Source organism: Mustelus asterias, unplaced genomic scaffold (assembly GCF_964213995.1).
Source record: "Mustelus asterias unplaced genomic scaffold, sMusAst1.hap1.1 HAP1_SCAFFOLD_263, whole genome shotgun sequence".
Taxonomy (NCBI): Eukaryota; Metazoa; Chordata; class Chondrichthyes; order Carcharhiniformes; family Triakidae; genus Mustelus; species Mustelus asterias.
Window position 1 is genome coordinate 454228 of NW_027590229.1, and position 24334 is coordinate 478561.

At 47.7% G+C, this 24334-nt stretch overlaps 1 protein-coding gene across 1 annotated transcript in view; it reads right to left on the reverse strand.

The window, feature by feature from the left end:
• Positions 1-2921: 2921 nt before the first annotated feature.
• Positions 2922-24334, reverse strand: part of LOC144486000 (NACHT, LRR and PYD domains-containing protein 3-like) — a 92591-nt gene continuing 71178 nt past the window's right edge. The window contains exons 15-17 of the mRNA XM_078204110.1: positions 13706-13876; positions 7721-7888; positions 2922-4800 (exon numbers count right to left, since the gene is read on the reverse strand). Of these exons, the coding sequence (XP_078060236.1) occupies positions 4662-4800; positions 7721-7888; positions 13706-13876 (478 nt within the window). The 3' untranslated portion in view covers positions 2922-4661. The remainder of the gene's footprint in view (positions 4801-7720; positions 7889-13705; positions 13877-24334) is intronic.

Sequence of the window (24334 nt, forward strand, 5' to 3'; positions counted from 1 at the left end):
CGCTGCCCTGGGCTCTCACACAGCACCGTGACATTACTGAGAGTAAAACACAGGCACTGTCCAATTGGCCAATTAAACCGGGTCCCAAACGCAGCCTTTTTCATTCCAATCCCCTGTGAGAACTCGATCGAAACGCCCTCTCTGCAGCTCTGCCTTACCCTGTTCCTCTCCATATCCCACCCTCCTTTCCCTCAATCTTTTATGTTTAAAATGTGGACACTGATATAGTGTTAGGAATATGGGGCAGGGAGGAGGCACAGAGCATGAGTGCACAGCAAGATCCCACACAGTCTGAACATGGCCAGATACAATGTGATATTTAAGTGAGGATTGAGGTGAAGTCAGTGGGAATGAGGGACCACACCTCTCCCTCTCTCCGCCCCTCTTCCTTCCACCCCTCCCCAGTTAAAATAAGGGGACATCACTCCTGTTTTGGTGCTGTTTGTACATTTGACATGAACAGGGAACCTTCCACTTCTAGCACAGTCACTCCTCTCTGATTCCCTCTCTCTTTTACCTCCACCATCTCTGCCCCTATCCACCCCCCTCTTCTCTCTCCTGCACTTGATGATCTATCTCTGTTCTCTCTCTCTCTGCCTGTTTATCTCCCCCTATCTCTGTGCGTACCCATCGCCCTCCTCTCTCTCTCTCGCCTGCTCTGGATAATCTCTCTCTCTCTCTGACGATGAATCTGGATTGAAATGCTCTCTGAAAGGTGTCTGTCTGACCATTTTAAATCATGTCACCCTGTGACCACTGTTTGTGTTGATCACTGATTCACATTGAGAAATGAGGCTGGGGGCAGTGGTGGGAGATGGAAGCAATCACAGTCAGTTGTCCGTGCACTGAACTTGGGGAGCAGAACAACGGTCTCCCAGCAGGATAGGCTGCAGGGAAAATACACACAGCAAGATCCCACAAGCAAACTGCTCTGTTACCCTCCCGTTCCCCCCGCCCCTCACTGTTACCCTCCATTTCCCATTTCTCTCACTGATAACTCGCAATCAAAGGAGAACGATGGGAGACAGAGAGAGAGAGAGAGAGCAGGAAAACCCACAATCACATCCTGAATTAAATGCATTATTTTGTTTTTAACCATCGAGTTCTCCCACTTCAGCACTGACACTGTTCGGGGATGAAGCAAATACAAAAGGACATTCTGAGGGCCCTCTGAGATTAGGCCTTGAATTGAGGCCTAGTCACAGAGGCTGCATTAAACCTCGGGGACAGAGAACAGTTTTCTCCCCCCCCCTCCCCCAGTGAATGAGGACAATCCTCTCCAGCCCCAGACACGACTGGAAGGAGTGAGAGGGAAAAGGGAGAGTGGGGATGAGGGTGGAGCCAGTGATCCCCAGACCCTGCCCCTTCCACCCCCGCCCCCCCCCCGCATTAAAACAACAAATCACGTTGGGGTTTTCCTCGACTTTATTACAAGATGCAACACAGAAGCAAATAGGTGGAGCAACGGGGAAGGATTGCAGGAAAGTGAGTGAAAAAACGCCCTCGCCCTCTCTCTCCCCCTCCCTCCTCCTCCACCTCATTCTCTCCCCCTACTCTTGCCCTCCCTCTCGCGACCCACATTCTAGAACCTTTGATCTCTCCCCCTTGCACAATCTGCCTCCCTCACACTTTCCCCTCTTTTCCACTCCCTCTCCCACTGATTCTCTTCCCCTCACCCTCTCTTCTCCTCACTCCCTTCCTCCTCACTTAATTTCTCCCTCCCCCTCACTCAATTCCTTCCCTTTCACTCTCTTCCCCCTCAGTCTCTGCCCTCACACTCTCCCATTTACTTTCCATCCCTTAGTTTCTCTCCCTTCACACTTCCCCACTCGCCCTCCCCTCTCTCTCCTCCTCACTCGGTCTTCACTCTCTCCCTTCCCCTTCAGTGTCTTTCCCCCCTCAGTCTTTTCCGTCACACTATCCCGCCTCAGACCTTCCACTCTCTTCCCCCTCAGTCTTTTCCGTCACACTATCCCGCCTCAGACCTTCCACTCTCTTCCCCCTCAGTCTTTTCCGTCACACTGTCCCGCCTCAGACCTTCCACTCTCTTCCCCCTCAGTCTTTTCCGTCACACTATCCCGCCTCAGACACTCCCCTTCACTATCCGTCCCATCAACCTCTCTCCCGCTTATGCTCTCTCCCCTCAGTTGCTCTTCACTTACTCTCCCCCTTACTCTCTCCTCTGACTCTCTCCCCGTCAGTTCCTCTCCCCGTTCTCTCCCTCCTCTGACTCTCTCCCTCATTCTTCACCTTTCTCCCCCTCACTCCGTCCCTTCACTCCATCTACGCTCACTTTCTCCCCTTCACTCTACCTCTCATTCTCTTCTCTCTCCTCCTCACTTTCATCCCCCACTCTCTCCCCCTCACTCCGTCCCCTCTATCTCTCCGCTTCACCCTTCTCCTCCCCCTGCGTCCCCCGCACTCCCCTCTCATTCTCTTATCCCTCATGCGCTATCTTCCCGTCACTCTCCCTCCCCCATTCTCTCCCTCACTTTTCACCTATTCTCCCCCTCATTCGACCTCCCATCGCGCTCTCCCCTCACACCATCTGCCCTCAACCTCTCTCCCCCTCACTCGCTCTTCACCGACCCTCTCCCTCACTCTTTCTGCTCACTCACTCTCTCATTGAGTGCATTTAAGACAGAGATAGACATGTTCTTGATTGGTAAGGGGATCAAATGTTATGGGGGAAAGGTGGGAGAATGGTGTTGGAAACTTATCAGCCGTGATTAAATGGTGGAGGAGACTCGATGAGCAGAATAGCTGAATTCTGCTCCTGTATCTTATGGTCTTTTCAGTTTCACGCTCACTGTTAGCGTTTACACTATTTTTATTACACAATTATTTACACCAGTCCCCCGCTCTTTATTAGCTTGTGTATGTATTAGTTTCAGCATTCCAATGATTCACAATTAGCATTTAACTAATTAACCAATAAGCATTTAATTGTAAATAACTACAGTTATACATATTATAAAATTAGGAATATCCATTACAATTACAGAGCAGCAGCATTAACCCTTTCTCTTCCAAGACTCAATAACATAGATCATGTCACAAACTGAGCAGTATTCAGTTAAAACTAGCCCAGACCAGACAACACAAAGTTAATTTAAATTGAAATAATAGGTGATGCGAGGAGATTGTTCTGAAGAAATGATACTAATTTGAAAGTGATTAATTCATAGTCTTTGAAGAATTTCCCCGATCCAATGTGATGCTTTTAATGGTGTAGAATTTCTACCCACTTTTCAGCGCCGGCATCTGCAACTGTAGATGGATGAAAAGCAACAATCTGACAAACACCAGGTAATATCTGTCATGGTAAAATAAACAGTTTGATAAATAATGGTAATATCTGACATCATGCATCTGTCCTGAGATCTTTGGGATAATCCAAAATAAATCATACATTCAGAAATTAAATAAAGCTGAGGTGAGTGTGCAGGAACAGAGTGAAATTGTGATTCTACCTTTCTATGCTCTCGCTCTGCATCTGCTCAGTGAGATATAAGGAACAAGGAAAGAGGAAACTGCATTTCCGAGGCTCTGATCCTGTGCAATGCTGCGCCAGTGTTCCTGTGTTGCTTTCGTTCGAGGGATGTCGGTTTCAGAGGAAATGTTATCACTTGTTGTCCAACTGAAATGTTATTTGGTTACAGGGCGCTGCGGTTTCATTAACCGCTGCAATGCGTGGGTTTGTTGCTTGATAGTGGTTTGTGATGTGCGTTTCTGTGGGTTTATGGCTGCGTGTTGAGAGTATTTAAGAGAGATTCTGTGTTTCTCTTTGTGTCAGTACGTGGATAAGAGTGTACAATTGTCTGTGTTTGTGAGTGTGTGGGTGTCAGTTTGGGCCTGTGTGTCTGGAAATAGGTGCAGGTGTGTTATCTTGGAAACAGGAATTACAGAGTGCAGCAGAGTTTACCCACTCCCATTCTGAATGGGATCAGTGTCTGATAACTGCACCAAATGTACACATTACAGTCTGAGATCATCCCCAACTACAATCTCCAGACAATATCTCCCATAGGGAATGAGGGAACAGAGTTCATGTACAGTGTCTGGTGATAAAAGGGTTAATTCTCCAGCCGGGGTTCCTGCTGCAAACTCCAATCCCTGTCAATATTGTTCAATATTCACGCTGCAGTAATCGGTTCCTCGATGCAGACATGGGACTTACTGAACTTGTCTGAGGCTCACAGAGAGCAGCGCCTGCAGTAGCTGTGAGCCACCAGCAGATGGTGGCATTGTGTCACTTTAATCACCAGATAGTGAAAGAGGTTTTGAGGAGAGGCTGGTGGAGCCTTTAATTCATTCACAGAGACAGAGAGGAAACTCTGACAAGATTGACCAATCTGCCCCCTGCTGGGTACTGTCAGAATCACACACACACTGTTCTCTCTCTGGAGAATGATCTCTGCTGCTCCATTTTGAAAGGAGGTTGAAGTCTCTGTTGCTGAGAACACTGACAACACATTGCTGCTTAAACAAAGGTTTGCAGCAATCTTTCCTTCAATGTGGAGACTAAAACTACAACAGTTTTCCAGCTGGGAAACCAGGTAAGCAGGGAAATCAGTGCCAGGCTGGAGGGGCTGATGGAATAGGGAGGGAGAGGGGCAGGAATGAAGGGTTTGGAAGGAGCTGTCGAAGATCTTCACAATTCAGGATTTCACTGTAACCGGTGGAGCAGCAATGTTTATAGATTGAAATGTTCCCACTGTCACTGTCAGTCCCCGTCTGGATCCCCCCAGCGACTTCAGCTGTCTCTTCCCATTTGGACTGAACTGATTCCACCCCAGCCTGAAACAGATTAAAGATGAAACAGGAAATAAACAGATTGAACAACAGAGTAAATAACAGGAGACTGGAGTTAATGGGACAAATCTTCTGGTCTCTGGATCGCACTGATCTACCTGGGAATTGTCCCAGAGGTATTAACTACTATTGGGGAACTCCCCTGCTGCAGTTAGAGTCAGATACTTGGGACAGATCCACAAAGTTTACCGGGATAGTTACTCAGGTAATGTTAGACAGCTCACCACCTGGGCTAATACCTGAATAGCACAACCGAGTCCCCCAATCACTTCCCACTGATCCCCATACTCCACCTCCCACAGTCTGACTAGACCCACTCAGAGTCACAGAGGTTTACAGCATGGAAACAGGCCATTTGGCCCAACTTGTCCATGCCACCCTTTTTTAAAAAACACCCGAAACTACAGTTCCACCCATATAGACTCAGTGGCTGAACCCTCGGATATATCCCCCCTCAGTACGGCCGTGATGCTTTCCCTAATCAAAAGTGCAACTCCCCCTCCTCTCTTACCTCCTGTTCTATCTTTCCAATAGCATCTGTACCCTGGAACATTAAGCTGCCAGTCCTGTCCCTCCCTTAGCCATGTTTCAGTAATTGCTATAATATCCCAGTCCCATGTACCCATCAATACCCTGAGTTCATCTGCCTTGCCCGTCAGGCCTCTTGCATTGAAATAAATGCAGTTTAATCTGGACTTCCCTTGCTCTCTGTCTTGCTTCTGTCTGATCTGTCTGGTACTAGGATTACTGACACTGCCTTTACTAATTAATGTGCTCTCTTTAACTTCCGTGCTGTCCTCAAACTTCTCTTTTGTCTCCCTACTGCTTTGGATCCCACCCCCCTGCCAACCTCGTTTCAACGCTCCCGAGCTGCTCGAGCAAATCTCCCCGCCAGGATGTTAGTCCCCCTCCAGTTCAAATGTAACCCATCCCTCTTTAACAGATCAGCCCTTCCCCAGAAAAGATCCCAATGATCCAAAAATCTATATCCCTGCCCCCTGCACCAGCTCTCAAGCCAGTCATTCATCTGCCTAATCCTCCTATTCCTACTCTCACTAGCACGTGGTACCGATAGTAGTCCTGAAATTACTACCTTCGAGGTCCTACACGTTAGCCTTCTGCCTAACTCTCTGTATTCACATTTCAGGATCTCATCCCTTTTCCTACCTATGTCGTTGGTACCAATATGTACAACGACCTCTGGCTGCTCACCCTCCCCCTTGAGAATGTCCTGCAATCGCTCAGAGACGTCCTTGACCCTGGAACCAGGGAGGCAACACACCATCCTGGAGTCTCGATTGCAGCCACAGAAACGCCTGTCTGTGCCTCTAACTAGCGAGTCCCCTATTACTACTGCTCGCTTGCTCTTTGCCCGACCCTGTCCCACAGCAGAACCAGCTGTGGTGTCACAGGCCTGGCTACTGCTGGTATCTCCCCCTGACAGGCTGTCACTCCCGTAAATCATCTCCCCCTCCCCTCCAGCCCGACTACCTCCCACTAGCCCTTGAACAAATCTGACTAAACCTCCCAACTTGGCCTCATCCGTCCCACCCTCTCCTGACCTGACACAGAAACATGGAAGATAGGAGCAGGTGGTGGCCATTTGGCCCTTTAAGCCGACTCCAACATCCATCACAATCATGGCTGATCGTCCAACTCAAAAGCCTAATCCTGCTTTCTCCCCATAACCTTTGATCCTGTTCGCCCCAAGTGCTATATGCAGCCGCCTCTTGAATACATTCTTGACTATATCTCTGACTTAAACTGATGACTCAAGAACCAACCCCAACCCACTACTCTCCAAAGCTATTAACCAATCCCAACCTCCGACCACGCAACCAAATCTAACTAGACACCCAGCATTACCAACTCCCAGCCACCATCCAAACTGCTGATTAACCCTCCAACCCAACACAACACAACTCGACCACCCTCCCGACACCCAGAACTAATCCTTGAACCTCTCCCCAGCTCCCTGACTAACCACTCATCCAGCGACACACCAACCCATTCACTCCCACAATCAACTAACACTTATGGAGCTCCCCGGGGTCACTGTGCTGTAAATAAGGTGTGCTCGCTCTACGTGACTCCACTCTGCTCTGATGGAGATCGCCTGGGTCACTGCTGTAAATAGGGTGCGTGCTCTCTCTTCCCCGACTCTACTCCGCTATGATGGAGCTCCCCGGGGTCACTGTGCTGTAAATAGGGTGCGTGCTCTCTCTTCCCCGACTCTACTCCGCTATGATGGAGCTCCCCGGGGTCACTGTGCTGTAAGTAGGGTGTGTGCTCTCTCTCTTCTAGGACTGTGCACTGATGGAGTTCCTTGGAGTCACTGTGGTGTAAATAGGGTGTGTGCTCTCTGTTCCCCAACTCTGCTCTGATGGAGTTCCCTGGGGTCACTGTGCTGTAAATAGGGTGTGTGGTCTCTCTTCCCCGACTCTACTCTGGTGGAGTTCCCCGGGGTCACTGTGCTGTAAATAGGGTGTGTGCTGTCTCTTCCCCAACTCTACTCTGGTGGAGTTCCCCGGGGTCACTGTGCTGTAAATAGGGTGCGTGCTCTCTCTTCCTTGACTCTACTCTGCTCTGATGGAGCTCCCCGGGGTCACTGTGCTGTAAATAGGGTGTGTGCTCTCTCTTCCTCGACTCTACTCTGCTCTGATGGAGTTCCCCGGGGTTACTGTGCTGTAAATAGGGTGTGTGCTGTCTCTTCCCCGACTCTTGTCTGCTCTGATGGAGCTCCCAGGGTCGCAGTACCGAAGATCCTGGGAGAAATATGCAGCAGTTTCAGTTTGGGAGAATTTTCACACATACCATTGCTGCTGCTTGGAAGATTCAGGCCCATTTATACTTTAAATCGATTTATATTTTAATTGTTACACTAAAAATTCACACAAACACTCACTCGATCTCCTCCAGACTGCTGCAGGTCAGTATGAGGCGGCGGAGAGCAGGGACAGATTGATCTGTGAAGGAGTTTGATACCAGGTTCAGAATCCTCAGTGACTGGTTTGTACAGAGAGCGGAGGCGAGATCCTCAGCACAAGAATCTGTGAGAGCGTTCTTATACAGACTGGAGACCAGAGAGAGGAATAACAGGAATCAGGCTCAATCCCCAGTGTTTTAAATAATACTGTTAATAACAATAATAATGTATTGTATCAGACATTCCAAAAACACAACCTGCATTTCTGTAGAATGAATAAATACTCAATGCTGAAAATGAAATATAAATAAACTGGAAATGCTCAGCAGGTTCGCTAAATACATGTGAAGAGAGAAACAGGGGTAAAGTTTGAGCTTCCATTGGAACTGGGAACGGGCAGTGAATTGACAGGTTTGAAGTGACAGCGGTGGGTGGCTGGGGAAGAAACAAAGAAAGGACAAACTGGAATTACAGGAGTGATTAAATGATAAAAGTGATGATGGGACAGGACCACAATCACAGGATCCCCATGTCCTTACTCGGAGTGGCTCGGGAGGGACATGGGATGGTCAGTGGTTTGGGAATGCAGTTTGTGGTGAGGTTGAAGATAATGGCTGTGATTTTACCAGAAGCTCTGAAGTGCCAGCATGGGGATTGGAAATGGGTGGTGTGTCCGTGTGGGCAGGATAGGCAGAGTTATGAAGGTGATATTGTCAGAGGGGGACAATTAACGGCTGGCAGGCAGGGGGAGCTGCCCACTGAGGCAGCCCGGGCAGGGGGCAGTCCCGGTTCAGGCAATGCTGGCACCATCTCCAAAGGCAGCAGGACTTTCAAACACAGCAGCTCTGGAGGGAGCAGCGAGGGAGCTCTGCTTACTGAATGAAGGACTGAAATGTCAGAAAGCAGAGCAAGGCTTGCGCCCCTCCCCCCCCCCCCCCCCCCCCCCCCCCCCCCCCCCCCCTCCCAGGAGGGGCTCCTCCCGGCTGCTCAGGCTCAGAGGGAGGTCCTGTTCCCTCAGGATGGGAGGAGATTATCCCATCGGTACAAGCCAGTCTGGATGGAGATTGCTGGGAGGTGAGCAGGTTTCAGACACGTGGTTACAGAGTGGAAAAGGATCAATGTCCTGATGTGTTCTGCCACGGTGAGTGCAGCACAGCCTGATATGTGAATAAGGATGAGAGGGAAATTGTGGAAAGAACATCTCCACCCAGACACTGGCAATGCAAAGGACTTGCAGAATCTCACTGGCTGTCCTGTCTGGAGACAATACACATCTCTGTAACCTGTGCTTAATGCTGCCTTCTCTCACATTATCTGTCTCTTTAAGACCTGGTTGGCTGTAGGGATTCGCATTCTAATCAGTATTCTGTAACTTGATTTTGTGTCTCTGTGCCCTGTTTGAGAGCAGATTTCCACTCCATCTGACGAAGGAGCAGCGCTCCGAAAGCTAATGGTATTTGCTACCAAATAAACCTGTTGGACTTTAACCTGGTGTTAAAACTCTTACAATGCAAAGGCAGCAGCATTGACTGTCAGAGACATGTCCGTTAGGCTGGCACCAGCATAGGCTGGAGCAGGGCTGACCAACATATTCACTGGGCAAACACACGTCAATGTTTTTCTCACTCAAGCGGCCGGTGAGTAAATTTCAGAATGATAAAGTTTGGCACAGCAGAAATTTCAATTAAAAACTGAACTGAGATATGAAAAGAAACAACTTGCTGAGCACAATAATGAGTAATAAATAAAGATGATTATTAGAGTTTAATCCTCATCAATCACAAATTGTTTCTCTCCCACATTTGCTGCAGATTGGCTCAAAAACCCAGCAGCAGCAAACATGGGAAAGAAACGGGATGTGATTGGAGGAGCAGCTCCATGCAGATTCTTCCATTCAAACTGAACTGTGAGACTGAGATTCTGGAAACTCGCTCCGGGGGCCGCATTGAGGGGCTTCGAGGGTCACATTCACCCCTTGGTCCACACGTTGGACAACCCTGGGCTACTGCATGTGTTTGATGGGTGAGTAACAATTTGTGTGTTTGGAAAGAGAGCAAACATCATCAGGGAATGAGTGAAGAAGAGTGGAGACATCCAGGTCTTGCCATCCTTACGCCAATGGAAGATGAAGTGCTGGATCAGGAAGGCCTGGCGGCAGAGTGGGTAATTACTGCTGGTGAGATGGGTTGAGTGGGTGGCCTAATGAATGGGCACAGGAGAGCGTCTGGTGAGGACAAAACATAGAGCTTGTTTATCCATCACTGGTCACAGAGAGCAGTCTGAAGGACGTATTGGGATAGGAACAAAATACCTCGGAACAGCAGAAGGCCATTCAGCCCCTCGAGCATACTCCATCACGGCTGATCTAATTATAGTCTCAACTCTTTTCCCCGTAACCCTTGATTCACTTCTCAATCCAAAATCATTCTTAACTCAGCCTGGAATATATTCAATGACTCTGCCGCCACTAGTCTCCAGGGAAGAGAATTCCACTGACCAGCCACCATCTAAAAATATAAATTTCTCCTCATCTCAGTCTTAAGGGACTAACAATTACATTTTAAAATCTGTCCCCTTGTTCTGGTCTCTCTTACAAGAAGAAACAGCCTCTCAGCAACCACCCTGTCTCATCCCCTCAATGCGATCACCTTTTAATCTTCTGAACTTTCATAGATATTGCTCCAATCTGCCCAAATTTCCCTCGTAAAATAAACCTCTCCATCCCAGGAATCAGCCGAGTGAACTTACTCTGAACTGGTTCCAATACAATTCTATCCTTTTTTAAGTAAAGAGCTCAACACTGTACACATTACTCCAGTTGTGGAGCCTCCCTGAGCCTCTCCACATCCCCTTGAAACATCTTTGCATCCTCCTCACAATTCAGATTTTCACCTAGTTTTCTATTATTCGCAGATTTGGAAATATTATATTTGATCCCCACATCCATATCATTGATGTAGATTCTGAATAGCTGAGACCCAAACACTGATCCCTGCCGTACTCCACTAGTTAGAGGCTGTCAACCCAAAAGTAACCCATTTATTCCAACTCCTTGTTTCTGTCCATTGATCAGTTCTCAATCCATGCTGGTATATTCCTCCCAATCCCACGTGCTCCAATTTTATTTAATAACCTCGTGTGTGAATCATGCAACGATAGAATCCCTAGTGTAGGAATCGTCATTCGGCCCATCGAGACACACTGACAGAGAAACTTATCACGGTCCGCTCCCCATAAACTCACAAATTTACTGGGGCTAATCCACCGAACCTACACATCTTGGGACACGAAGGGCAATTTTACCATGGCCAATCCATCTACCATCCATATCTTTGGAGTGTGGGAGGAAACCGGAGCACCCAGAGGAAACACACGCAGACACGGGGAGAATGTGGGAACTCCACACAGTCACCCAAGGCTGGAATTGAACCCGGGCCCCTGGCTGTGATGCAACAATGTTAACCATTGTGTCACCGTGCCAGCCTTTCATAAATCCATGTTGGCCCTGTCTAATCCTGCCATTAATTTTGAAGTGTTCTGTTATCACTTCCTTTATTATAGATTATTATAGGATTTCCATACCATCAATGTCAGACTAATAGATCTGCAGTTGCCCGGTTTCCCGTAACCCCACATATTTACGCCGCTAATCCACCTAAACTACACATCTTGGACACTAACGGGCAATTTAGCACGGCCAATCCACCCAACCTACACAGTTTGTTTGGACTATGGGAGGAAACAGGAGCAGCCGAAGGAAACCCACACAGACACGGGGAGAACGTGAAAACTCCACAGACAGTCGCTCAAGGCTGGAATGAATCCGGGTCCCTGACGCTGTGAGGCAGCAGTGCCAACCCCGGTGCCACATCTTCACTTAATCTAATACACTCCTTGAATTAGCAACGGCTGGAACACTTCTGCTGCTGTTTTTCAAATGAAAGGAATCTATTTTTGTTGGAAACGCCACATATTTGCACATCACCATGTCTAAAACAGCTTGTTGTGTGATTGGCACTGGAACGTGCTTCTCCAGGAATTTGCTTGAATACATTCTGTGAACTAATCTTCTATTCAACTTTTGACAATTTGATTCTGGCAAAAGACCTAATTCAGAAGCGAATTATACAGTAAATGGAAGAACCCATCAGAACATTGACCTACAGAGGGATCTGTGTGTACAAGTGCACAGAAAGTGACAACACAGGTGAATGAGGTGGTCAAGAAGGCAGACAGCACGCTCGTCTTCATCGACCGCAGCATCGAGTGTAAAAGTTACAAAGAACAAAACAGCACAGGAACAGGCCCTTCAGCCCTCCAAGCCCGCGCCGCTCCCTGGTCCAAACTAGACCATTCTTTTGTATCCTTCCATTCCCACTCCGTTCATATGGCTGTCTAGATAAGTCTTAAACGTTCCCAGTGTGTCCGCCTCCACCACCTTGCCCGGCAGCGCATTCCAGGCCCCCACCACCCTCTGTGTAAAATACATCCTTCTGATATCCGTGTTAAACCTCCCCCTCCTCACCTTGAACCTATGACCCCTCGTGCACGTCACCACCGACCTGGGAAAAAGCTTCCCACCGTTCACCCTATCTATGCCTTTCATAATTTTATACACCTCTATTGGGTCATCCCTCATCCTCCGTCTTTACAGCGAGAACAACCCCAGTTTACCCAATCTCTCCTCATAACTAAGCCCTTCCATACCAGGCAGCATCCTGGTAAACCTCCTCTGTACTCTCTCCAAAGCCTCCACGTCCTTCTGGTAGTGTGGCGACCAGAACTGGACGCAGTGTTCCAAATGCGGCCGAACCAACGTTCTATACATCTGCAACATCAGACCCCAACTTTTATACTCTATGCCCCGTCCTATAAAGGCAAGCATGCCATATGCCTTCTTCACTACCTTCTCCACCTGAGACGTCACCTTGAAGGATCTGTGGACTTGCAAACCCAGGTCCCTCTGCGTATCTACACCCTTTATGGTTCTGCCATTTATCGTATAGCTCCCCGCTACGTTAGTTCTACCAAAATGCATCACTTCGCATTTATCTGGATTGAACTCCATCTGCCATTTCTTTGCCCAAATTTCCAGCCTATCTATATCCTTCTGTAGCCTCTGACAATGTTCCTCACTATCTGCAAGTCCAGCCATTTTCGTGTCGTCCGCAAACTTACTGATCACCCCAGTTACACCTTCTTCCAGATCGTTTATATAAATCACAAACAGCAGAGGTCCCAATACAGAGCCCTGCGGAACACCACTAGTCACAGGCATCCAGCCGGAAAAAGACCCTTCCACTACCACCCTCTGTCTTCTGTGACCAAGCCAGTTCTCCACCCATCGAGCCACCTCCCCCTTTATCCCATGAGATCCAAGTTGGCAAGTGATGTAACGGCCGTATGAAACTTTAATAAGGCCACATTTGTAATATTGCTTGCAGTTCTGTTCGCCACACTATCAGATGGATGTGGGTGCTTTGGAGAGAGTGCAAAGAAGGTTTACCAGAATGTTGCCTGATCAAGGAGGGTTAAGGTATGAGGAGAGGTTGGATAATCACGGATTGTTTTCACGACAAGAAGGGAGATTGAGAGGTGACCTGACAGAGGATACACAATTATGAGAGGCATCGACATGGTGGATAGTCAGAGACTTTTTCCTCGTGTGGAATGGTCAACTACAAGAGGGCACAGGATGAAGGTGAGAGGGGAAAAGTTTGGGGAGATGTGTGGGGTAAGTTTTCTCACAGAGGGTGGTGGGTGCCTGGAATGCACTGCCAATGGAGGTGGTGGAAGCAGCACGTTCCCAATGTTCAAGGTGTATCTTAATAGACACATGAACAAGAGAGGAACAGAGGAACAGATAACAATAGTAATGGGTTTTTTATACAAATACCAGTGGTGAAATTATATTGTTGAATATTCAGTTATTATAAACACAATGTCACACAGTCTGCTACTTACTACAGTTTCTGTATTTTACAGTCCGGATTCCTCAGAGCCACAGACAGCAGTTTCACTCCGGAATCTCCCAGGTTATTGTAACTCAGATACAGATCTATCAGTGAGCGGTTTGTACTGAGAGCAGAGGCCAGGTCCTCGGCACAAGAATCTGTGAGAGCATTACTACGGAGACTGGAGATCAGAGAGAGAAAAATAACAGGAATCAGGGTAAATCCACAGTGTTTTTAAGAATAAGGTCATTAACAATAATAATGTACAGCGCGGGACATTCAAGAAACACAACTTCAGTTGATACAGAAGGCAAAATTCTATTGATGCTGTAAATCTGAAATATGAATAAATATGTTGGAAACTCTCATCAGGTCAGGCAATATCTGTGAAGATAGAAACAGATTTAGTTTCAGTTCAATTCGCGAAACTTAGAAATTGGAAATAGCGGTGAATTAAAGTGTTTTAAGTGACAGGGAGCTGGGGATGGGCGGGTGACAAGGAAAGAACAAAATGGAAGAGCCGGAGTGATTAAATGACAAAAAGGATGATGGTGAAAGGGAAGAGCACAGGATTCCCATGTCCTTACCCTGAGTCACAGGGAGGGACATGGGATGGTCAGTGGCTCAGGAATGGAGTGTGTGGTGGGGTTGAAGATGATGCGACAGAAACCTTTCTCACACTGCCAGTGGTTCGGGTCTGGAATTCACAGCCGGGAAGTGTGGTGGAGGTCGGCTGCATCGAAGGAGTCAAAAAGGAATGAGATGATTATTTAAATATAAACAATGAGTGAGGATACGAGAAAAATGCTGGAGAATGACTCAAATTCCTAATGCTAATTTGGTGAGCTGGTGCAGACACGATGGGCCAAATGGCCTCATTGTGCACCGTAAGAATTCTGTGAAGATAGTGGTTGGAAATGTATCGATATTTCAGCTGGAAGTTGGTGATGTTGCCGTGTGGACAGTGTTAGTAGCCATGGTCCTCAGTGAAATATTAACATTTCTCTCCAATAGAGAGAGACAATTAGTTACATGTAGCTTCAGGGACACAACTTAGTAAACGTGAGGCAATGGGAGGAGGTGGGACTCCATGAACCCCACAGCCGGTAAGAGGACCAAACCCTCAACATTAGCGTCATTCTACATCACACTCGAGACATGAACCAACTGAACTAACCAACTCCACACAGAGCCAGAACGGGCACATTAATACCTGACAGGTGAGGGGAATCCGTCCACTCAGGCAGCACAGGCAGAATCACTGAATTGTTACAGAGCAGAAGGAGGCCATTCGGCCCATTGTGTCTGCACTGACTCTCCGAATGAGCAACTCACTAAGTGTCATCCCCCCACCTTCCCCCAAAACCCTGTGCATTCCAGAGCTTAACCACTGGCTGCAGGGGAAGACCCCATTCAGGCAGAGCTGGCCCCAGATTTAAAGGCAGCCAGCAGCACTTTTAAAGGCTCTGTAGGGAGCAGTGAGGGAGCCCTGGTTAATGAACAAAGAGCTGAAATGGCAGAAGGCTGATTAAACTCAATTCGCTGACACTTCCCTGGAAATTCTCAAGGATATATCTGTTTCGAAGGAGGTTCTGTTCCCTCAGGAGTGGAGGACGAGACCTGTCACATCAACCCAAGCAAGTCTGGATGGAAACTGCCGAGGGTCAGAGCAGGCAGCACGTGGCTGCAGTGAGGCAAAAGGATCAATAACCTGATATGTTCTGACAAGGTGAGCGTTAAACTTACAGGCTGATATGTGAATAAGGATGAAAGAGGAATGGTGGAAAGACCATCTCCACCCAGACACTGGCAATGTCCAGACAGCAGCATCAATCTTCAGGAACATGTCAGCCTCTCTGTGAAGGGTTCCGGTCAGTCAGAGATGGCTGCTGCACTGCCGACACTGAGTGCCCATCCTGGTGGTCCCATGATGGGCAGTCTGGCAGCATCATAGGCTTGTTAGTGTCTTTGATGGGTGAGTAACAATGGAAATTTATGTGCTTGTAGAAGAGGGCACTCAGCGTCAGAGAAGGAGCCAAGAGTGACAGTGTCTGGATTGTGTCATCCTTATGCCAATGGAAGATGCAGTGCTGGAGCTGGGAGAGCTGGAGGCTGGGTGGGCAATCGCTGATGGGGAGATGGGTTGTGGATCCAGAGAGAGAGAGAGAGAGAGTGAGTGAATGGATGGGCACAGGAGAGACTCTGCTGCTGAGTCCCAAACCTGGTGCTTGTGTGTCTTCCATTGGTCACATGGAGCTCTGGGTTAGGAACAGTCTCCAGGACATGTTGGAATGTGTATTACCCTCTAACATTCTTCACTCTCTCACACAAAACAACAGCTGCGGTGAGCGGGATATGTGCGTGCAGCTCTGAAGATGAGGAGGGGTCGTCAGAGGGTGGATTGTCATATTATTGCCCATAAGGAGGATGTGCAGGATATTCTGGAGGGTCTGAAAATAGATAAATCCCCTGGTCCGGATGGGATTTATCCAAGGATTCTCTGGGAGGCAAGAGAAGTGATTGCAGAGCCTCTGGCTCTGATCTTCAGGTCGTCGTTGGCCTCTGGTATAGTACCAGAAGATTGGAGGTTAGCGAATGTTGTCCCATTGTTTAAGAAGGGGAACAGAGACTTCCCCGGGAATTATAGACCGGTGAGTCTCACTTCTGTTGTCGGCAAGATGTTGGAAAAAATTATAAGGGATAGGATTTATAGTTATTTGGAGAGTAATGAATTGATAGGTGATAGTCAGCATGGTTTTGTGGCAGGTAGGTCGTGCCTTACTAACCTTATTGAGTTTTTTGAGAAAGTGACCAAGGAGGTGGATGGGGGCAAGGCAGTGGACGTGGTATATATGGATTTTAGTAAGGCGTTTGATAAGGTTCACCATGGTAGGCTTCTGCAGAAAATGCAGATGTATGGGATTGGGGGTGATCTAGGAAATTGGATCAGGAATTGGCTAGCGGATAGGAAACAGAGGGTGGTGGTTGATAGTAAATATTCATCATGGAGTGCGGTTACAAGTGGTGTACCTCAGGGATCTGTTTTGGGGCCACTGCTGTTTGTAATATTTATTAATGATCTGGATGAGGGTATAGTTGGGTGGATTAGCAAATTTGCTGATGACACCAAAGTCGGTGGTGTGGTAGACAGTGAGGAAGGGTGTCGTAGTTTGCAGGAAGACTTAGACAGGTTGCAAAGTTGGGCCGAGAGGTGGCGGATGGAGTTTAATGCGGAGAAGTGTGAGGTAATTCACTTTGGTAGGAATAACAGATGTGTTGAGTATAGGGCTAACGGGAGGACTTTGAATAGTGTGGAGGAGCAGAGGGATCTAGGTGTATGTGTGCATAGATCCCTGAAAGTTGGGAATCAAGTAGATAAGGTTGTTAAGAAGGCATATGGTGTCTTGGCGTTTATTGGTAGGGGGATTGAATTTAGGAGTCGTAGCGTTATGTTGCAACTGTACACAACTCTGGTGCGGCCGCACTTGGAGTACTGTGTGCAGTTCTGGTCCCCACATTACAGGAAGGATGTGGAGGCTTTGGAGAGGGTGCAGAGGAGGTTTACCAGGATGTTGCCTGGTATGGAGGGGAGATCCTATGAGGAGAGGCTGAGGGATTTGGGATTGTTTTCGCTGGAAAGGCGGCGGCTAAGAGGGGATCTTATTGAAACATATAAGATGATTAGAGGTTTAGATAGGGTGGATAGTGATAGCCTTTTTCCTCTGATGGAGAAATCCAGCACGAGGGGGCATGGCTTTAAATTGAGGGGGGGTAGTTATAGAACCGATGTCAGGGGTAGGTTCTTTACCCAGAGGGTGGTGAGGGATTGGAATGCCCTGCCAGCATCAGTTGTAAATGCGCCTAGTTTGGGGGCGTTTAAGAGATCCGTAGATAGGTTCATGGACGAAAAGAAATTGGTTTAGGTTGGAGGGTCACAGTTTTTTTTTAACTGGTCGGTGCAACATCGTGGGCCGAAGGGCCTGTTCTGCGCTGTAATGTTCTATGTTCTATAACGTCCGCCAGAGCAGATAATGTCTCACACGAGTAGCAAAGGGGTTACAATCTGGCAGCACAGAGCAGCACACACAAACCCGAGCAGCTGATGAAGGCAGGAATAGCTGAGTTCACTCACACTCGAGGGGAGAGGGCAGATCCAGCTTGTGGAAGATGAAATGTGACTGGAGTCTTTAACAATGCAGCAGATACTGGAGCTGCAGCGTAGGATACTTTAACATTTGGTGGAGTTTCCAAAGGCTGTGTGTATCCATACACAAAGGATGGAGGAGTCAATCCAGGCCAGCAGTGTTACCATGTCTCAGGTCTGAGCACAAATAGCATCCTCCACAGAGAGATTGGTGACCTTCATGGAGAGTCACATCCAGCCTATCACCCACAGGAAATACACATGAACCTGCAGGTTCTCACCACCTCCATGAGCTCTGTGGAACACGGGCTGTGGGAGGGGTGGGAAAATGTGCCTGGAGTAACTGTCAGGACCTCCCCAGCTGAGCAGAGAGGGTCCAGTTTGCCCTGAATGGATAGAGGAGCGGCTGCCTGCAGTATTCGGGAGCTCCTCTCAGGATGCCCCTGGTGTGGGCAGTGGGTCCCCTTCTGCTCCGACTGTGACACAAGCACCTCACGAAGCTATGATGACAGAGACAACTCCAGCATCTGTGCAGAGGACCCGCAGTTGGCCGGATCCTTCCAGGACTCAGGAAATCAGAGGACAAAGGCCACGGTCATCGAAATTCCCAGAGGAGAGGAGAGAGGTAAGATGCTGCCTGCAGCTCAGCGGAAAGTGCGGGGATGGCGGTGGTTGTCATGGTGGGGTTGCTTCCTTGGGTTTCACAGGGTTATACTTTGTTATTACTGGTCACTTTGTTATGTCTGTATTTTGAGTAAATTCAGAGATGGAGCACCACTAAAAAAATCCTTCACCATATTACTGGGTCTTTAACAGTTCACTGGGAATGGGAGATGGGAAATACAGCACTGAATCAGGTCAATACAATTCCAATACCTTTGTTTCATGTCGTGACGGCTCCAGGGAAATTATAAAACATTCACAGAAACAGCAACAGGGCTGGAGATGGTGAAGATTTATTACACTGAATGGCTGTGAGAGTGTGACTCATGCAAAACATGTCTGTATCACTGAATCTCGACCCTCCCTGAGACATATCCCATGTCCCTGGCCTGTGTTCCATGGGGTTCCTCATCATGAAGCATTGGTCAACATCGCACTTGTTCAAAGTCACACTTTGTTCAAAGCTTCTCCACTCTAGATCCAGGTTGTATGGAACACAGCACAACACCAGGACATTTGAGACCCTTGCTGAGTATATTGAAGGGCTCCATCAGATCTATCTTTAGAAACCTTATGGCCTGCTCAATGGTCACTCAAGTTGCCCTGGAGCAGCTGTGTGTGTCTCTCATCTGTAACTATGTTTGGGCACAATTACCCATCCCTTCAGTGGGTAGCACTGGTCTTTCTTAATTCTTTCATGGGATGATGGTTTCACTGGCAATGCCAACACTTGCTCCCATCCACAATTGTCCCTGAGAAGGGGATGGTGAACCATCTTGTTAAATTCTGAAGACCCTCTGGTACAATGCCGTGAGGAAGGGACATCCAGGATTATGATCCCACGTCAGTGATGGAAAAGCAATATATTCCAAGTCAGGTTGGTGTCTGGCTTGGGAGGGAATCTGAAGGTGGTTGGTGTTCCATTCTTCTGATATTCTTGCCCATCTTGGTGATAGAAAAGTCTTCCTATTTTCTATCACCTAACCAGCACAGGCTTGTGTCTTTGATGGGAGAGTAACAATGGAACTTTATGTGCCTGTAGAAGAGAGCACGAAACGTCAGGAAATGAACTACAAATGGTGGCAGTGTCCAGATGTTGCCATCCTTACACCGAGAAGCAGCAGCACTGGAGCTGGGAGATCAACAGATAGTGTGGGAAATCGCTGATTGCGATACTGGTTGTGGAGCTGAGAGCGAGCGGTCGAATGGATGGACACAAGAGACCCTCTGGCACCTGCAACACATAGAGCCTGTGTGCCCATCACCGGTCACATGGAACCGGCTGAAGGACGTGTTGGAATGTACATTTTGTTACAAACTATGTCTTGAAGAAATATACTGAATATTGAAGGATATTGAATTTGATGATCAGCCATGAACAAAATGAATGGTGGAGCAGGCTCGAAGGGCCGAATGGCCGACTCCTGCTTCTAGTTTCTATTTTAATCATGTTTCTCTGCAGGTTATGTTGTCGGCACCGTGCTGTCTGGAGCCGGTTTCCTTTATTGTTACTGAAGCAGTATAATTGACATCATGTTGATTTTAATCTGAACTAATGCAGTGTTCTGTTGTTTCAGTGTTTCCCCTGGGGTGGCAGAGTAGAGCTTGATTGCGGGTGATTGACAGGTTGTCATGTGACTGAGGGACAGCTATTTTTCACAGAACATTCTAGTTTCAATTCTTCTTTCAGAAGCTTCTTGAAGTTAAGACAAACAGCAGTGCTGTTTCCCTCTCTGAAGTTGGAGTTTTTGCTGTTTAAGTGTTGCTGTGTTGGAAGCTGTCAGAGACTGGGGTTACCTCTCTGCGGTTGGGCTGTTCGGAGGCGACATCCTTCTCTGAAAACAATTGTCTGTTTGCTCTCCGGAAGTGGTAGAAAGCTGGAAATCGGCATCACGTGAGCTTACTTGTTTTTGTGCTAACTAATGTTGGAGAAGGGTGTATGTCTGTGGGTATTGCTTTATATTGGAACAACAGAGATAGCTAGCTGTTAAGAGTTATACTGTGTCATGTTTAAGTCTTGCAATTGGTGAAGGTTATGCTAATTCTTGTTGTTATATTCTAACTGCATTCTTAAATAAAGTGTGTTTGATAAAAGCATCCTAGTGGGTCACTTGATTCATACCTGGAGTGAAACACCTCATGCTCATCAATGCCAAAATCAAATGTAAAACCAAGGGTCCAGGCTAACCTCACAAAACACCTTGGAGTTTCTGGTCTGCATCTTAACAATTGCCTCCATTCACTCTTTACTCTTCCTCACAAATCAAGGGCTGTGTGACTGGGTGACGTGTGTCCCCCTGTAAGCATGTGAACGGGTCCTCAGAGTCACCGTCACATTATTCCCCTCCACCCAGGGCACAGAAATCAATGTGATTGACATTCCACTGCATTGGGATCAGAGAGAGAGAAATCACAGGAATCAGTGAAAATTCAGGTTCTGGTTCATAACTTCCAACCCCTGGGACTTTATAGAGTTTTTCAGCACAGAAAGAGGCCCTTCGGGCCATCGTGTCTGTGTCAGCCATCAAGCACCAATCTATTCTAACCCATTTCCAGCACTTGCTCCATAGCCTTGTCTGCTGCGGCATTTCAAGTGCTTGTCTGAATGCTTCTTAAATGTTGCGAGTGTTCCTGACTCCACCACCCTTTCAGACAGTGAGATCCAGATTCCCACCACCCTCTGGGTGAAAAAACTTTTCCACAGAACCATAGAATCCCCACTGTGCAGAAGGCTCCCAATCGCCCCATCGACTCTGCACTGTCTGTCCGAAAAAGCCAGGCCCACACAACTGCTTATCACTGGACATTTATCATGGCAAATCCACTGAAACTACATATCTTTGGACATGAAATGATAATTTAGCATGGTCGATCCACCTAACCTACACACCTTTGGACTGTGTGAGGAAACCAGAGTACCTGACAGAAACACGCACACACGGGGGGAACATGCAAGCTCCACACAGGCAGTCACCCGAGGCCAGAATTAAACAAAGGTCCCTGACGTTGTGAGGCAGCAATGCTAACCACTGTGCCATCTTCAATTCTCCTCTGAAACTCCTCCCCAATGCCTTAAATCTATGCCCCTGGTTATTGTCTCCTAAAACAAAGGGGAAAGGTTTATTTCTATAATTTGATACAACTCCACATGGTCGTCCCCCAGCCTTCCCTGTCTCTAAAAAATAACAGGAGCATTGACATACAGATGGATCTGTGCGTACTTGTCCACTGATCCCTGAAAGTGGTAACACAGGTGGATAACTTGGTCAACAAGGCATGCAGCATGCTTGCTTCATTGGCCAGGGCATCAAGTATAAAAGTTGGCAAGTTATGTTACAGCTGTATTAAACTTTAGTTAGGCCCAACATGGAATATTGCGTGCAGTGCTGATCACCAGACAACCAGAAGGATGTGGCTGCTTTGGAGAAGGTGTAAAGAAGGTTTACAAGGATGTTGCCCGGTCTGGTTAAGGTATGAAGAGAAGTTGAATAAACTCGGATTGTTTTCCCTGGAAAGACGGAGGCTGAGGGGCGACCTGATAGAGGCAGATATATGGTTGATAGTTGGAGTCTTTTCCCCAGGGTGGAAATGTCAACTACAAGACGGGACAGTTTGAAGGAAAGAGGGTGAAAGTTTAGAGGAGACGTGCGGAGAAAGATTTCACATAGAGAGTGGTGGGTGCCTCGAATGCGCAGCCACTGAAGTTGACGGAAGCAGGAACGTTCCCAATGTTCAAGGTTTATCTTGATGGAAACATGAACGGGAGATGAACAGAGGAATAGAAGCTGCGTCTGAGCAATAAGTACTGGGTCTGAATAAGAATGAGGAGTCGCCGCAGGCTTGGTGGGTCGAAGGGCCTGTTACTGTGCTGCATGGCTCTTTGTTCTTCTTTGTACATGAATGTTAAAATCATCCGTGATTATTGCAGTATGTTTTTACGAGACCCTATTAATATTCCTTTGTCCTGTGTCGGAGATTCTGAATACTGTTAGGGGGATATAAATGATTCCCACAAGTGATCTTTTAACTTTGTTAATTCTTATCTCTCCCCAAACTGATTCTGCATCTTGATAATTGGAACTAAGTTCAGCTCTCGCTGCTGTACTGACATCTAACAGCGAGACTCGACCACCATGTCCTGTCCTCCATTTACTGTCATCCACTCACTCTCCCCCCTTTCACAAATCAATGGATGCTGTGTCCGGGGAGAGCTGTGCACATCTGAGGAGGAGGAGAGGACCTCAGAGGGTGAACCATAACATTATTCCCCCACTCCCTCAACATAGGAAGTTGTGGGACTGAGGGAGGGAAATTTGTTACGGCTCTTCAGGGGGGTTTAAACTAATTTGTCAGGGGAGTGGGAAAAGGAGTTGTAGTCCAGAAGTCAGTGTTGAGGGTGGTGAGGTATTGGGGAAGGTATCAGGGTCAAGGGAGGGTACCGGTAGACAGGAAGGTGGGTTGAAGTGTGTCTACTTCAATGCAAGGAGCATCCGGAACAAGGTAGATGAACTTGGGGCGTGGATTGGTACTTGGGGCTACGATGTTGTGGCCATTACGGAGACGTGGGTAGAACAAGGACAGGAATGGTTGTTGGACGTTCCGGGGTATAGATGTTTCACTCAGTGTAGGGAAGCTGGTAAAAGAGGTGGAGGAGTGGCACTGTTAATCAAGGATAGTTTAACGGCTGCGGAAAGGCACTTCGAGGGGGATCTGCACACTGAGGTAATATGGGCTGAGGTTAGAAATAGGAAAGGAGCGGTCACGTTGTTAGGAGTTTACTATAGGCCCCCAAATAGTAATGGAGATGTGGAGGAAGAAATTGCTAAGCAGATTATGGATATGTGTGAGGGTCACAGGGTAGTTGTCATGGGGGTCTTTAACTTTCCAAATATTGATTGGAACCTTTGTAGGTCAAATAGTTCGGATGGGGCAGTTTTTGTGCAGTGTGTGCAGGAGGGTTTCCTGACACAATATGTGGATGGGCCGACAAGTGGTGAGGCCACATTGGATTTGGAACTGGGAAATGAACCGGGCCAAGTGTTAGATTTGGTTGTGAGAGAGCACTTTGGAGATAGTGACCACAATTCGGTGTCTTTTGTTATTGCAATGGAGAGGGATAGGGCCGTACGGCAGGGCAAGGTTTACAATTGGGGGAGAGGTAATTATGAAGCGATTAGGCAAGAATTAGGGGGCATAAGTTGGGAACAGAAACTGTCAGAGAAAGGAACTAATGAAAAGTGGAACTTTTTCAAGGAACAAATACTGGGTGTCCTTGATAGGTATGTCCCTGTCAGGCAGGGAGGAAATGGCCGAGTGAGGGAACCATGGTTCACGAAAGAGGTGGAATGTCTTGTGAAAAGGAAGAGGGAAGCTTATGTAGGGATGAGGAAACAAGGTTCAGATGGCTCAAAGAACAAAGAACAATACAGCACAGGAACAGGCCCTTCGGCCCTCCAAGCCCGCGCCGCTCCCCGGTCCAGGATTGAATCCTGAATCCCCGCCCAATTTTCCAGCCTATCTACATCCTAATATCCTATCCACCGAGCTGTCCCTCACAGCTACGATGCTTTGTTCATCACAACCTATTAACTCACCCCCACCCCCCCATTCCAGACCATGTGATCTCCAGGGAGGCGCGAAAACCCAGAGTGAAAACCCCAGGGCCAATATGGGGAAAAAAAAAATCTGGGAAATTCCTCTCCGACCCCGAGGCGATCGAAACGAGTCCAGGAGATCACACTGGCCCTGATCAGAAAATGCTTCCCAACCCTATTCATTTCCACTTCTGCTTTACGAACACCATCTGAATTCCCTGCCCCCGAGACAGGTTCC